The sequence below is a fragment of the Bufo gargarizans genome, chromosome 9, assembly GCF_014858855.1.
Source record: "Bufo gargarizans isolate SCDJY-AF-19 chromosome 9, ASM1485885v1, whole genome shotgun sequence".
Classification (NCBI taxonomy): Eukaryota; Metazoa; Chordata; class Amphibia; order Anura; family Bufonidae; genus Bufo; species Bufo gargarizans.
The window spans coordinates 86,153,961-86,170,028 of NC_058088.1; the positions used below are offsets into that span (position 1 = coordinate 86,153,961).

The following is a 16,068-nucleotide window of genomic DNA, read 5'->3' on the forward strand; positions in this document are numbered from 1 at the left end:
CATTCACTAACTGCAGCTCCCTGCGCTCCTTCTCTCCTCAGGCCCGCTGCAGCAGTGAGAGACACATCATGACGTCACTGCTGGGCCGGGCCTGGAGGAGAGAAGGAGATGTGCAGTGATGTAGCTAGAACTGACTGGGCCCCACAGCAAATTTTAGTACCCCCCCCCCCCAGTGGGTTCACATCACGTTTTGTTGCATACAAATGTGCAGCACTCAACATTTTTGTATCCTGCAGAGTCCAGTAAAAAATGCATACGTTAACGTATATGTTTTTTTACAATGGAACTGTATGGTGAACAGGCGCCACTGTACGGTATCAGTCTGAGGCAGGCATCCTCAAACTGCGGCCCTCCAGCAGTTGCAAAACTACGACTCCCAGCATGCCCAGACAGCCTACAGCAGGGCATTGTGGGAGTTGTAGTTTTACAACAGCTGGAGGGCCGCAGTTTGAGGATGCCTGGTCTGAGGCATCTGTTAATCTATACATTTTTGGTATACATTAAATGGATGGCACAAATGGGATGTGAACCCAGCCCTAGTGTCAGAATAAGCCCCAGTACACAGCGGAGCAGCGTGGCGGAGAGGGGAGGCCGCCATGTACTGACAGAGCACTACCTGGTCCTGGTGGTCAGAGATGAGGACTGTGCTTCCCAAGGATCATTTTCTACTGGGAAATACAGGGCACAGTATAATACACTAGAATCTATATACTATAAAGATATTAGCCCTACCCCCGAATAATAATACAATTAGGGGGTCATTTATTGTATAGAAATACGTCTTAATTTGATGTATTTCTGAAACAGATTGTGGTGCAAAGGTCCTTAGCACTGCAATCTGCATATTTTCCTGCTCATGCCAGGTCTAAAAAAGTGGCATGGGCACTGGGCATGGGAAAGGGATACAGTTATGGCCATACAGTTATTGGATACCACCGCCATATAGTGATAACACCGCCATACAATGATAAAACCACCATACAGTGACCGGATAAAAGGGTATAAGAGGGCACAGTACAGGGAATGACTAGGGGCACTGTACAGGATCTGGTAAGAGGGCACAATGCAGGGTATACAGGGGCACAGTACTGGGTGGGGGGCACAGTACAGGGTGGGGGGCACAGTCACATGACCCTGTGATGTTAGAAGGTCCTTATGGTGAATGCGGTTCAGACACCACTATAATGAGAGGCAGGGGCCCAGGGCCCTGGATGGACAGGAGGGGTGGACACAGCAAGTAGGTGGAAGGGGCTCTGAGGGGGATTCATACAAGAAGTAGGGGCAGGAGGTCTGTGCAGGGCAGCAATAGGAGATAGGAGGTTGGAACAGGGGCCCTGGATACATGAGGGAGGAAAGGAGACAGCAGGGACTCCATGAGGATGACATAGGACAGGATATGGGGTGGGGACAGGTGTCATGGAGGCAAACTGCTTAACCCCTTTAGGACACAGCCTTATTTCACCTTAAGGACCAGGCCATTTTTTGCAAATCTGACCAGTGTCACTTTAAGTGCTGATAACTTTAAAACGCTTTGACTTATCCAGGCCATTCTGAGAATGTTTTTTCGTCACATATTGTTCTTCATGACACTGGTAAAATGAAGTCTAAAAAAATTAATTTTTATTTATAAAAAAATACCAAATTTGCCTTCCATGCCATCGGGCCCCCCCTACTGATCGCCGCCGCAAACCGCATGTAAAAGCCGCAAACCGCAGGTCTGCGGTGATCGCTGACATGGGGGGGGGGGTCACGTGCATTTAGCCAAGGTGCCTGCTCAATGATTTGAGCAGGCACCGGGTTCCAATCACCGCCCGCCGGGCTGCGGTGATCGGAAATACACATGACGTACCGGTACGTCATGTGTCCTTAAGTACCAGGACAACATACCGTACCGGTACATCATGTGTCCTGAAGAGGTTAATGAAACAGTAAAACAACTAAATAGAATGAAGCAGCATCAAGCAGCAGATCGAAGAGTCCCCCCCCATCCCACAGAGAAGAGACAGTCACAGTGCAGACTCACTGACAACCTGTGTTCACACTTTTGCTCCAGCCCTTCACAGTGCAGACTCACTGACAACCTGTGTTCACACTTCTGCTCTGCTTCTGCTGTAGAAGGGGCGTGTCTGAGTCTCTGCAGCAGCCGGCCTCATGTGACTCAGAGGGCCCACCAAAGGGGTACTGCGTAAGTGAAATTACAGCAATGAGAGCTTCCATCTGTATTGATGGAAGTGCTCATAGCAGCTCATTTGCCCCCCCCCAGGAGCATTGTGCCCCGGCACTTGCCCGGGTTTGCCGGGTTATGACGCCGGCCCTGGTTAGTGCTATTGACTGCCATATTATTCTCTCAGTTACTGCTGTCCATAAGAGCGATATCTGACCGTCGCGCCTCCAGCAAAGTTCATGCACTTCTACTTTGCTGGAGGCGCGAGGGTCAGATATTGCTCTCATGGACAGCAGTAACTGAGAAAATAATACGGCACTCAATAGCACTAACCCAGTGTGTTTACAACCTAGCATCTACCATTTCAATATATGTGTGTCACGGACGGTGTACAGGAAACAAGACAAAGCAACATGCATATATGACTCACTGGATCCAAAGCTAAGGAACTAAAAGGGAGACCCCTGCACAAGACCTGAGACTTTCCCTGGCTGCTCAGCCTATGCAAAGATCCCAGAGGTGGATGGTTGCATATCCACGTACCTCGACTATATAACCCCTGAACAACCTCAACTATGAAGGATAAAGAAATATCAGGTTGCACCAAGATGGGAGCGGAAGCAAAACTCTCCTTGATATTAGAAAAAGCCTTACACGCCTCTACTGAACAAGAAGAAAAATCTACCCCCTTTCTGGTCATATCAGTGAGTGGTTTAACAATAGAGGAATAATTCAAAATAAACTTCCTGTAATAATTGGCAAAGCCCAAAAAACGCATCAGCGCCTTCTGATTCTCAGGAAGCTCCCACTCAAGCACAGCGCGGACCTTCTCGGGGTCCATGCGAAAACCAGAAGCGGAGAGAAGAAACCCCAGAAATTGAATTTCTGGAACCGCAAACACACATTTTTCCAGTTTCGCATATAATTTATTCTCCCGTAGGATGAGCAAGACCTGACGTAAATGTTCCTTATGAGTTTTGAAATCAGGAGAAAAAATCAAAATGTCATCCAAATACACTAATACAAATTTTCCCATCAAATGATAAAAAATGCTGTTCACGAAATGCTGAAAAACGGCTGGGGCATTCATCAAACCAAAAGGCATAACCAAATTCTCAAAATGGCCCTCAGGGGTATTGAAGGCCGTCTTCCATTCGTCTCCTTCTCTGACCCTGACCAGGTTGTATGCCCCTCTTAGATCTAATTTGGAAAAGACTTTAGCCCCAACAACCTGGTTAAACAGGTCCGGGATCAGAGGAAGCGGATAAGGGTCACGAATAGTGATACTGTTCAGCTCCCTGAAATCCAGACAAGGTCTTAAAGAACCATCTTTTTTCTTAACAAAGAAAAAACCAGCGGCAACAGGTGACTTCGAGGGTCGTATGTGTCCTTTTCTCAGACTCTCAGAGATATAAGCACGCATAGCGATCCTCTCAGGTTGGGAAAGATTGTATAAACGAGATTTAGGCAGTTTGGCGCCTGGGATGAGATTAATAGGGCAATCGTACTCCCTGTGCGGGGGCAAAACCTGAACTCCACTCTTTATTACTCCCAGAAAACTGCCTGAATCTCCTAGAGGGACAAACATTTGCCAAATGATTTATACCTCCACAACAAAAACAAACCCTCCCATGCGAGCTGAATCTTCTATTGTCAGAAGCAATCAACCCCAGCTGCATGGGCTCCTGCTCAGAAGAGGCTGACAGCGACCGAGACCCCTGCGCACAGAATGAGACCGCTGCACTGTCCTGGGACTGAGTATGACAGGAAGGGGACATCTCTCCTCTCTCTCTAAGACGCCTGTCAATACGAACGGCCTGAGACATAGCAGAGTCCAAAGAAATAGGCCTCTCATGAAAGGCAAATGCATCTTTCAATCCCTCTGAAAGACCATGGCAAAATTGACTTCGGAGTGCAGCATCATTCCAACCAGTATCAGCTGCCCACCTCCGAAATTCTGAGCAGTATATTTTTTTGCGGATTGTTTACCCTGGCATAATAGACGTAGTCTAGACTCAGCCAGAGCAATACGATCCGGATCATCAAATATCTGACCCAGGGCTAAAAAGAATTCATCCACTGAACGGAGAGGCCGTGCCCCCTCCGGCAGCGAAAAGGCCCAAGACTGAGCGTTACCCCTGAGCAGCGATATAATGATCCCCACCCTCCGTTCCTCATCACCAGAGGAATGGGGAAGAAGGCGAAAATGGAGTTTGCAAGCCTCTCTAAAACGCACAAAATTCTCACTACCCCCGGAAAACGTATCCGGGAGCGAGATCTTAGGCTCAGAACAAACTCCATGAACGTAAGCTGAACCGGTCACTTGAAGCTGAGAAAAAGTCTTACGGAGATCAGCTACCTCCAATGAAAGACCCTGGAAGCGTTCAGCCAAAAGTGAAACCGGATCCATGCTTGAGACGGTTTTGGCGGCTTATAATGTCACGGACGGTGTACAGGAAACAAGACAAAGCAACATGCATATATGACTCACTGGATCCAAAGCTAAGGAACCAAAAGGGAGACCCCTGCACAAGACCTGAGACTTTCCCTGGCTGCTCAGCCTATGCAAAGATCCCAGAGGTGGATGGTTGCATATCCACGTACCTCGACTATATAACCCCTGAACACTCTACAATAGTGAGGGGACACGACCACCGGCTCCCTACACCAGACACGGAGGGAGTCAGGGTCACCTGGGATCCAGCAAACAGAAAATAACAGATAAATGTTCAGCACTTAACTTTGTAGCAGACTGGAAAACAGGATCAGCATGCACACACACTCCAGGAAGTAGTATAAGCCGCCCAGTAATGCATTATGGGGAGGAATTTAAAGGGAAGCAATCAGTCCAACTACATGACAGCTGAGAGAGGCTAACGAGATGAGGAACTGAACAGCACAACAAAGAAAACCCAAGGAGGAGGTTCTGAAAGGCTTCTGTCAGAGCTTCTCAGCTGTCTGGTTGTGACAATGTGGCTAGATGTTGTAGTCTGCCCATAGCACGCTGGAGCACAGGTGTAGCCGTGTTGAATATACAAGTTTTGAGTCACTAATAACAACGGGACTCTATCCAGCATATCTGAAAAGGCATATACTTGAATTATATAAGCAGAACTCTGTTCACAAGGAATATTCCATTAACTTCACTGCCGCTTGTAGTTTTATTTTTTATTTGTGCTCCTTTTTTTTTTTTTTTTTGGCTAGTAATGCGAGAGCTCTGCATTGGATCATTGAATGTATTGAATTTTATACATAAGGTTTTAATAATATATGAATTGTATAGTGATTTTTGTGTAGAAATTTTTAGAATTTATAGAATGTTTATCAGACTTTTGTAGGTATTGGGGCGATGTAATAAAAGTTGCAAATAAATTACTGCGAGCCAGCCAATTTTATTTTGAAAGTGTTTTGTTATATTTTAGCTGGGGGTGACCAGCGGGCCGGGCTCCAGTATAGCTGGTGAGCATCCTCAAGTCCAGTATTTCAGTACCTTTTACCTTTATGTTCACATTATTATTATTTTTGAACAATCTGTCAATGCACAAGTTATGATTTATAGAGTTGTATATATTGAGGACATGCATTCAGGGTATAGGTCAAGAGATTTGATGTTTTGCTCAAAGATCCTTACTTGAACTGTATACAATTGGAGCACTGTGAATGTATGAATGTATAAATGTAAAAGGCATGATTATATTAACTGACAGAGGACCTGAAATTCATAGGGATTTTGCAGCACAAAGTAAATGATAAAATTGTATATTTTCTGCTTTACTCAATGATTAATATTGATTTACATAAAATCCAAAAAGATAATGATTTTCAGTCAGTGTCGGACTGGGTTTCCTTGGGACCACCAGAGGAAATTTATTATCAAGGTCCAACCCTTATATAATCAATAAAGTCAAATAAGTTTTGAATCAAAGAAGTGGAACCTAGAGGCAAGTGATTAGCTTCAAAGTCAACTACAATTGTTTTTTTCTCCTGGACCTTTGGGGCTCACTATGGTATCAGAGCTTAGGCCCACCAGAGCATCCTCTGGTATTCTGGTGGGTCAGTCTGACCCTGCTTTCAGTTCCAATTTTGTGTGAAGCAGTGTATGGCATCGATGCTCAGGATAAAGGTTGACAGACGATTAACAAATACAATCTTTAATTTACAAAAAGTCTCCTAAAATACAGTGGACTCCCAGTCACTGCATAAGACCAGGTTTTTGTATCTTTTTATATTTCACTACACTGAATTGGAAGCTTTTATTTTGCCCAACATTGGTGGAACAGTGGGGGTCCTCCAAAGCCACCTGGTAATCATGTCCTTTGTCTCTTTTGGATAAGGGTAAAGGTATTGAAGAGACATACTGGCTGGTTGGAAAAGAAGGTTTTACAAAACCGTTACCTGTCCCACCAGTGATCAAGTCAGGGTAAGCGGAGACACCATGCGGTTCAGGCGCAGGATATCCTCTTGCTGTCCACCTAACTGTATTTTTATATTTTTTCCGTCACTATTTTGATATCGTTCACAGGCAAGTGGGTCATGGTTTTCTGCAGGATGAGATAACCGCTTTCAAAAGAAGAAAAGCAGAAAAGCAACTTGCAAGGAAGAATATCTGAGGTAATGTTATGCATGAAAATGTATAACATTACATGCTATGTGTGTCACCACTTCTCCTGCAGTCTAATAGCATATTTTATCCTACCTGCATAGCAATAATAAGGAGGTTCTCTATGCACCACTTTTAATGTGACCTTTCTCTAATGCTGGCCATACATTACTGATTTCATGCAGCCATTTTGTTGTTCATGGTTGGTCTGTGAAGGTTGTCATATTGTTAAAATGCCCAATCACTGAACAATCTTTGCCTTGATCTGTAGCTTGGTCTGAACTTCTGTTGATGGGAAGGAGAGCTCTCCATTGGCATGAACTTTCATGACTAAAAAAGTTCCAATATGGCAGATCAACTTTTCACAGCCTTAGATGAATGTCTGTAATATCCTTTCATGTCACAGGAAGATGCTGACAGAGGGCAGAAAATAGTCTAAATTGACCTTATCGGCAATCCATAATCTCTAGTGTATGGTTAACGTAAAAGAGTTCTTTCATCCTGATATATATGGCATATCCATAGGATAAAAGTCTGATAGATGCCCCCTGGAATAGAGAAGAAGCCTGGCATGCATGACTATCTCCATTCACTGCTAAGGGACTTCCGAAATAAACCGAGTAAAAGTATTCAGCTATTTTTGAAAGTCTCATGTGGGGAACCTACATGCATAGTCTCCTCTCCATTCTCAACGGCACACAACAGGGCCCCATTTTTGAGATAGGAGTGTCTCCCAGAGCTGGGACCTGCACCTATTGGACAATCTTGGCATATCCTGTGGGTATGCCATAAATGTCCAGATGAAACAACCCCTTTAAGGTTGTCTTCTTGTTGGCCAAAAGACATTAATGCCAACACTTTACTTTGCTTAAAGCACCAGTCTCTTAAACAAGCCTTAATTACTACCGTTTTACCTATGAGAGAAGAGTCAAAAGTAAATACAAAACCTCATGATCATCCTCCAATAGTCAAATGATTATACATGAATAATTCTCAATTATAAAGAAGACAGAAATGATTCATATTTTTAGCTTTCCCTGGATGAATTTACTGGTGATCAGAAGACAGGAAAAAGTGAATAATGGTATGTTTAATATCCTTTGTATTTGTCTGAGAAGTTACACATGAGGAACTGGTGCTTTAAACTGACTGTCCTCCGTGTCTCTTGTTGTTTGCTCAGCTTTTGCAGATCCGGCTAGCTGAGAAAAGAACAGAGGAGCAGATTCTGGGTGCTGGTATAAAGATAGTGGACAACCATCTGTAGCATTGAGACTTTTGGCCAATCAAGTTTGTTCCATCCCACTCGCTTTGTCTGTTTTATTTTCATATAAACCTATTGCACATGCATATTATTAATAAACTAGTACTACTGCATGCTTAAATTGCAGTGCTCTTTACAAGTTCCTTTAATGTGAACTACAAAATGTCAAATACAGAGATGATTATTTAGCTAATATTGTCACAAGTTACACAGTATCAAATTGAAATCACCAATTCTTGGTTTAATGTTCTTATGTACGGTTTATCATGTTTGTATATAGAGAAAGAACTGTATTCCATGTGCTTTAAAATTAATTGTGGCATTTTATTTTACAGCCAGGTAGGTGTATGTCTTTTTAAGGATAAAATTCAGAGATTAGAACAATATTGCGTAAAATATTGCAGGCAAACATAAATTTACTATTTCAACAAAAATAATTCAAGCAAAGATATTGTAATATAAATTTACTGAATATTGGCAATTTCTCTCAGTGCACTATAAGGACGTGTCAGAGATTGATATAATCAGAGTACTTTCAATAGAGAAATTAACATTTTGGATTTTTAATTTTTAAATTATTGCTAGAACCAGGTTGCTGGAGGTCATAAACATAGTAACATAGTACATAAGGCCGAAAAAAGACATTTGTCCATCCAGTTCGGCCTGTTATCCTGCAAGTTGATCCATAAAGCCTTAGTAAAATATTTATTATATATAGATTAGACTGTGTCAGTACACATCACTTTTATAATTTGCATAAAAAATTGCAGCAGGATAGCCCCTATCAGTACATAAAAATGTGTTGTACGTTCACTCGTGTATTTGCAGTACTGACTGTTAGAGATGGACGGAAATATGTGGCTCAGAGACAGACAGGGTTAAGGTGGGCACACACCTTAGATGGTCAGCCCCATGCTCCTTTAACTGGCAGCTTTTTTCCCATTCTGCATGGCCTATCTATCTATGTTAAATCTAACATCCCTGATCCTTCTGTCCCCCGACATCTGCTGTCAGAGGAGAGTCGGAAGACCCATATACATTAGATGGTAAACTGCTCTTGCCAAAACTATTCATCTGACATTACTCTTATACCTATGGGCACCTTCAGCCATCTTCATCAACAAAGATACAGTCACTGCAGGGATTAGAGAAGGCTAGCAAAACGTCAGAAATATGACTCCTTTTTAATCCTTGTTGATTGAGGTTTTAGAGCAGAACAGTGAAGATACAATAGCATGAGTAGTGAGAGCCCTAATGCCTTTAGATTGGGTAATCATTTAAAGAGCATCTGTTAACATGATCAACCCTATTAAACCAGGCATATAGTCTGGTAGGATTGATCATGCTGACAAAAACAATATTCTGATTATATATTTATGTGGTCCCATACTCCAGAAAAAGCACCTTTACATTGATATGCAAACGAGCTTAATGGAGCACCAAGGGGCCAAACAGAGCCCTTGGAGAACCAGTTAGTAATGCCCCTACAGATTTAGTCCCTCCCCCTTTCCCTGAATTATAAGGCTAGATGAGATTCTTGCACCTATGTTGTGCGCTTGGTCAGTTGGAATTTGTGCTGCTTGGAACACAGCAGCAGATTCACTATGTAAGCGCTGAGACCAGGAGACACAAGTGCAGGGGCTAAATTCTCATCTAGCCCTTTCAATCCAGGAAAAGGGGGAGGGACAAAATCGGTGGGTGTGTTACTAACTGGTGCTCCGAAGGCTCTGGCTGGTCCCTCTGTGTGCCAGTAAGGTAATTTGCATATCTATAAAAGCTTTCTTTTCTGAAGAATGGCACCAAAGAAATACATAATTAGGGTATTATTTTTGTCAGCATGATCAACCCTACTAGACTATATGCCTGGTTTAATAGGGCTGATCATGCTGACAGATGCTCTTTAAAGAAAATAGTAAGCTATTGCCATTTTCATGGCAAGTTATATTGTAAAGCATTTTAATCTCATATAGATAGCAAAGCCTTCCAAGCTATTTATCATACTGGAGCCTTTTCATGGAAGTTAAAATAGGGCATTTAATTAAGGATTGGCACCAAACTCTTTGTTAAAATATATATTTTCGGGAAATACAAATGCAGAATTTCTCCAGAGGCATATAAATACTTCTGATATTGTTCACAACAGGGAGGTTACAGCTGTAACAATTTAGTAGTATTTTACTTTTCTTGATGCATTATTTCTTCTATTATGCTCTGCTATCTTGTCAAGTTGTTCTATTGGAAGCACAGAGCAAAACAGCAAACTACAGAATAACATAATTTACATTTCTACCTTAAAGGGTTGTCTCACTTCAGCAAATGGCATTTATCATGTAGATAAAGTAAATTGAAGGCCCTTACTAATGTATTGTGACGGTCCATATTGCCTCCTTCCTGGCTTCATTAATTTGTCCATCACATTATACACTGCTTATATCCAAGGGTTACGACCACTCTGCAATCCAGCTTTTCCAGCAATATATGGAAAAGGCGCTGACCTCTCTGGTGGCCGGGACTGCGGTAGTGTGCATAGGCTGATGCTATTGCCTATAGTGTACAACCACGGCCACCACTGCCGGATGGCAGGGTGATCATAACCCCCAGATAAGAGCAGTGTATAATGTGATGGAAAAATGAATCAAGCCAGCAAAGAATCACAATACATCAGTAAATGCCTTGTATTCACTTTCTCTACATGATAAATACCATGTGCTGAAGTGAGACAACCCCTTTAAATGCACTGCCTCTTGTTAATGGGCCTTGTAGTGCACTGAAAGAAACATTTGTCATACAGTGTACAAGTATACACGCTAATAAAATAGAGTTGGTCTCCTTCAGATGGAAGCATTGCATCCATGAGGATAGTGATTGGCTGCAGCAGTCTCGTGCCGTATACCGGCAGGTCCCCGCTGCAGTTTATAAACAAACAATGGCAGGAGGACTGAACCGGCATCGGAGAAAGGGCTGAGTATGAGATGATTCTTTATTTGACCCTGCTGAGGGGGTTATGTGAGACTTTTAATTATCTCACACAACCCCTTTAAGCCAGAACCAGACCTTGGATAGTCTTACTAACTTACATAGATTTTTTTTTTACTGATGTTATACAAGAATGACATCATTTATAGTCGGGGAAGTCTTAAGAAGGTTCCTTTGTTCACTTTGGTTGCCTGTAGCTGAATGCTATGTGTTTTCACATTTTGTCCCTAGTTGGCAGGAACATGTGGCCAGACATGACAGAGAGGTCCAATACTTAATTCCCTTTTTTTTCTTTTTTTATAGACACTGGTTCAATTGAAAATGATTGCAAATTTATAGCCATATATGGCCCTGATGCATGATAGGAGCAAATGATGCCACAAATTTAGTGATAGCTGAGGGAAAGCAGCCGATAAATAATTGGCAACATGCCGGCTAAGCACATTAATGTTGTTTAATGGCAACGTGACAAATTACTCTGACCGGTTGGCAACAGTATTCTGGGGTTGCTGTGCTTTTGCGTAAATCACTTCTTGTAACACAGATATCAGTGCACATATATCTGTTATGAAACTGTAAAAAGCAATGTACTGTGCTGTTCCCAACCATAGTCTTTATGTAACTCTTTGGAAAACTGAGACTAGGGAATTTTGAAGCATGCCTATAGTATCAACTTGTCATCAAGATAGCTCATCAATATCCGATCAGTGGGGACTAGACAACTCCCACCGATCAGCGGTTTCCTGCAGCCTCTAGAACTGGAATTAGCACTTTGAATGGAACAGGAAGCACAGGTCCACTCAAAGTGTACTGGTCGTGCTGGGTTACTGCACCTCAGCTCCCATTCACTTCAGTGGGAAATCAGCTGCAGTTCCCCGGCACAACCACTACATTTTGAATGGAGCTGTGCTTCCTGTTCCATTCAAGAGCTTGTTATGGCACAGGGAACAGCTGATCGGTGAGGGAATGGGGAGTCACACCCTCACCAATTACATAATAACTACCTATCCCGAGGATAGGTTATCAATATCAGCAGCCTGGAATACCCTTTTAAAAAAAGAAGTCCAAAAAATGGCCACATGAGCAGGATAAATCTTTTTTCCAGCAGAGATTTGAGTCCTTGATCTATTGCATATAAAATGCAATACAATAAAAAAGACAATTATATTGAAAAACATACTTTATATGTGTTCAGTAAGCAATTCAATGTAATGTGATTATGTCAATAAAATGTTAAAGACAGTGTAGGATGAACATGCAAGTGTTCTCATATTGCGGCAAAGGGAATTAATAAAAACTTTGATTTATATGACATTTACAAGATTCTGTCCTTTGTGTGTACACAGTGGTACTATGTCAGAGAATTTACTTATGTTTACAGGGGTTCCATGTGTAGAAACAAGATGTGGTTCTTTAACTGAACACTGAAAGTTTACAATTTGTATGACTTTCGATTCTGAAATCCCAAATGAACAAATCTAACCTACAAAACTATACAACCCAAAATAAGTACAAAACACAAAACATTTGATTTGGGCTTGGGCACAAAGTTTATTAAATGTCACACAAATATAACAATCAGGAGTATGCTCGACAGCTGTCTGCTAGGCTTCAAGGATATCAACGAGACTTTCGGCAGGCTGGCATGTGGCAACCTACCAGACAAATAAGCGAAGGGCAATGCATGTATATCATAACATTTTTGTGAAGCAAGTTGTTTCAGCCCAACCAAGGCAGTACTTACTCATGCACTCAACCACCATACCTACCAATCTACCACTAGATAACATCCATCTTGCTACTTTAAACATTTTGCCTTCTAACCACCAGAGTGCCATTTAGGTAGAATTAGTCCACAATAACTTGCCTGCAGTTCTCACTTTAATCTCCAAACACAACATTTGGGATGTGGAAATGTAAAAAAAAATGCCACGTTGCATTATATACACTGACTTCCTTTTATTACTAACTTTGTTCAGTACTTCAGTTGTTTCTGCAATTACTTCTGGTGAGAGAAAGAGGAAGAAGGAAATAACGTAATTTACTGAACAAACCACACTTTTCTCAAAGAAAAATGCAGCTGTAGGGGTTCTAACATGTTTGGATCTTAACCTGTTCACTGCTATGTACCTTGTAGGTACAGGGTGGCAGAGGCAGCCACTAGTCACAGGTGACTTTTGGCTAAAAGGCAAAGCATTTATGTTGCCAATTTAGAGCACTTTTAGTGGTCAGATAAATGAACCATACTAGCTTCAACTCATAAGACCCCTTTATAAAACTAGACAGCTGCAGTAGCATTAATATATTTCTGCCGTATCTTTATAACATGATGTAACATAAAGAAACTGTGTCTATGATTTCATTTAAACAATATCTTGTCCATTTTTTATTTAAAAAATTTTTTTAGTTGATCATTTTGTCATTATTGTTAGCTTTCCATGGCAGGGATAGCAGTACTGAAGTTGGTCATCATATATAAAGGGTCATATATGAATAGAATACATTCCCTTTATCATCCCGATAGAGAGCTACCTGTGAACCACTCCATACATAGATTTCCACTCTTACAGATCTGTTAAGAGAAGCCCTCAAAGCAGAAAGAAATCTTTGCACAATATTTCATGGGGGTGTGACATTATTTCCTTATGATTGTTTTGTTAACTTTTTAAAATTCTGCTGATGTAATTTACTCTGTGGTGTATTTGTAGGGATGAGGCAACCTTCCGAGATCTAAAGCGACTCCTGAAGACGGCTGTGAAAAAAATAACACAGGTTCGGCAAATTACATCTCTGATGGCACCTGAAACAGAAAGTGGATAAATAAAGCTACAGATGGTGACCTTAATCTTATGGATTAAACCAAGTCTGAATCAGTTAAGAAGGACACCTCTCAGGAGGTCATACTTAACAGGATTTACATATTACACCAGATAAACCACCTACAGATGGATCATTGCAATGCAAAAGACAAAATCCCTGCATTTTCCCAAATCACCAGTCTCTGATCTATGCAAAGTTTATTAAACTGCAAGGATTGTTGTGTCGACAACAGGGGAATTTATAGCATTAAGTATGCCCAGAAAACCTGCATGGGATTGCTATGCTGTGAAATACGCCTTTCTTTCAGGGAATGGGCTAAACGACAAAAGAAGATCTCTATAACATGTACATGGTTTTCGTATTCAATGTGATTATTTTTATGCATAATTATTTGTGTCTTTATTACATCCTAGATTGAATACAAATAAAGGGACAGCATAATTTCTAGGTAATAAAACATAGTATGTACATATTTTTGTAGATCCACTTTACTCTCCAGCTTTTATCTCCAATGTCAAAACTACAGGTGCAATACTTTGTGTTAAAAGAAACCTCTGTGCTTGCAGATGAGTTGTAAATCTTTCCTTAAAATCCCATATCATTTGCATACTGTAACCACTGACAAGTCTTTAAAGGGAACCTGTCACCTCAAAGATGGTGTCGGATCGGCAGGCAGCATATTGTAGAGCAGGAGGAGCTGATCAAGTTGACATATAGATTTGTGGGGAAAGATTTTGAATAACTTGAAATTCATTCACTGTAATTTCTGCTAATTCTGATCTTAGGAATCTAGTGGGCAGTCTAATTCAGTGATTTACAGCCTTTCCTTTATAAGAGTGCATATAGAGATAGCTGTCAATGAGTAGAACCATTCATTAGACTCCTAAGCCTAGAATACTTTTAATCTGAAAATATTCCCATTACACTATATATAAATCTGTTCAGCTCCTACTGCTGTATAGCATGTGGCCCACAGATCTGAGTGTAATTCAGTATTACAGATTCCTATTAAACCTAATTAAACATCAATAGGATGAGTTCATGCATGACATCAGTGACATATCCTCTATAATGGTAGCATGTGCCACTTTAATGGAGCCCTGTATCCCAGAATGTTATTTTACTATGTTCAGTATTGACAAGTACAAGGGTGTTGCTAGAGAGGTGCTGGTAGGACATGTTTGGGTACAGTGGTCACCAGTGGAAAGCTAGCATACAAACAGATCTACCGGATTGGAGTCCTATGCTGGTTCTTATCCTTACTGATAAAAGCTAGACCCTAGGAGGGGCGAGCAACTGTAAACAGTGGCTTGTCAATTGCTCTTTAGTCAGAACTCAGAAGGTATGTATAAAGGCTCTTTTACATGGGCAAGTTGTCAGGCCAATTATTGGGAATCAACATATGTATGAACACTCATTCTCAATAATTGGGTGATTAATGACACATTTACACGGGCCAAATAATGAGCAAATTCTCCTTGATCGGGTGCAGGCACATTTGATAAAGCACATTAAAGAAGACTTGTCAACACAAAATGCAGTGCAATCTATATGCAGCCGTTTATAGGGCAGGAGAACCTGAGTAGATAGATGCATTGTTTGTGGGAAAAGATTAGACTGTACAACTTAGGAAGCAATTTTTATTTTATGATTGCATTTTACTCATTTTGGGCTAAAAATATTTTTTTCATTTGGTCTTTATAAAAAAAAAAAAATTTAGTTCTGTCACAGAAATCTAAATCTATAGGCCATTTTCCAGTCTGATATTTTTTTATTCTACTGATATTTTTGGGGTTTTGGATCAAAGATGATAAAAGATTTCCAGGTTTCCGTGCCTGGGTTAACTGTCTAACTATGTGAATAGTACTTTCATTATGCGCCCCTCATCTTAAAACCCTTATCTCTAATTTACTAAGAGGTCATAAACACTTATTTAAGACACATTCTTATCAGTAAGATAAGAACTGAGCTGTAATGTCAGAGAGCAGAGATAAGGAGCCCTTCAGATTAGGCTGCTTTCACACTAGCGTTCGGCTGTCCGCTCGTGAGCTCCGTTTGAAGGGGCTCACGAGCGGACCCGAACGCCTCCGTCCAGCGCTGATGCAGTCTGAATGGAGCGGATCCGCTCAGACTGCATCAGTCTGGCGGCGTTCAGCCTCCGCTCCGCTCGCCTCCGCACGGACAGGCGGACAGCTGAACGCTGCTTGCAGCGTTCGGGTGTCCGCCTGGCCGTGCGGAGGCGTGCGG

At 41.6% G+C, this 16,068-nt stretch overlaps 1 protein-coding gene across 1 annotated transcript in view; it reads left to right on the forward strand.

Annotated features, from left to right (window-relative positions):
- Nucleotides 1–14,152, forward strand: part of GUCY2F (guanylate cyclase 2F, retinal) — a 124,693-nt gene extending 110,541 nt beyond the window's left edge. The window contains exons 17-18 of the mRNA XM_044268975.1: nt 6,499–6,584; nt 13,710–14,152. Of these exons, the coding sequence (XP_044124910.1) occupies nt 6,499–6,584; nt 13,710–13,821 (198 nt within the window). The 3' untranslated portion in view covers nt 13,822–14,152. The remainder of the gene's footprint in view (nt 1–6,498; nt 6,585–13,709) is intronic.
- The last annotated feature ends 1,916 nt before the right edge of the window (nt 14,153–16,068 follow it).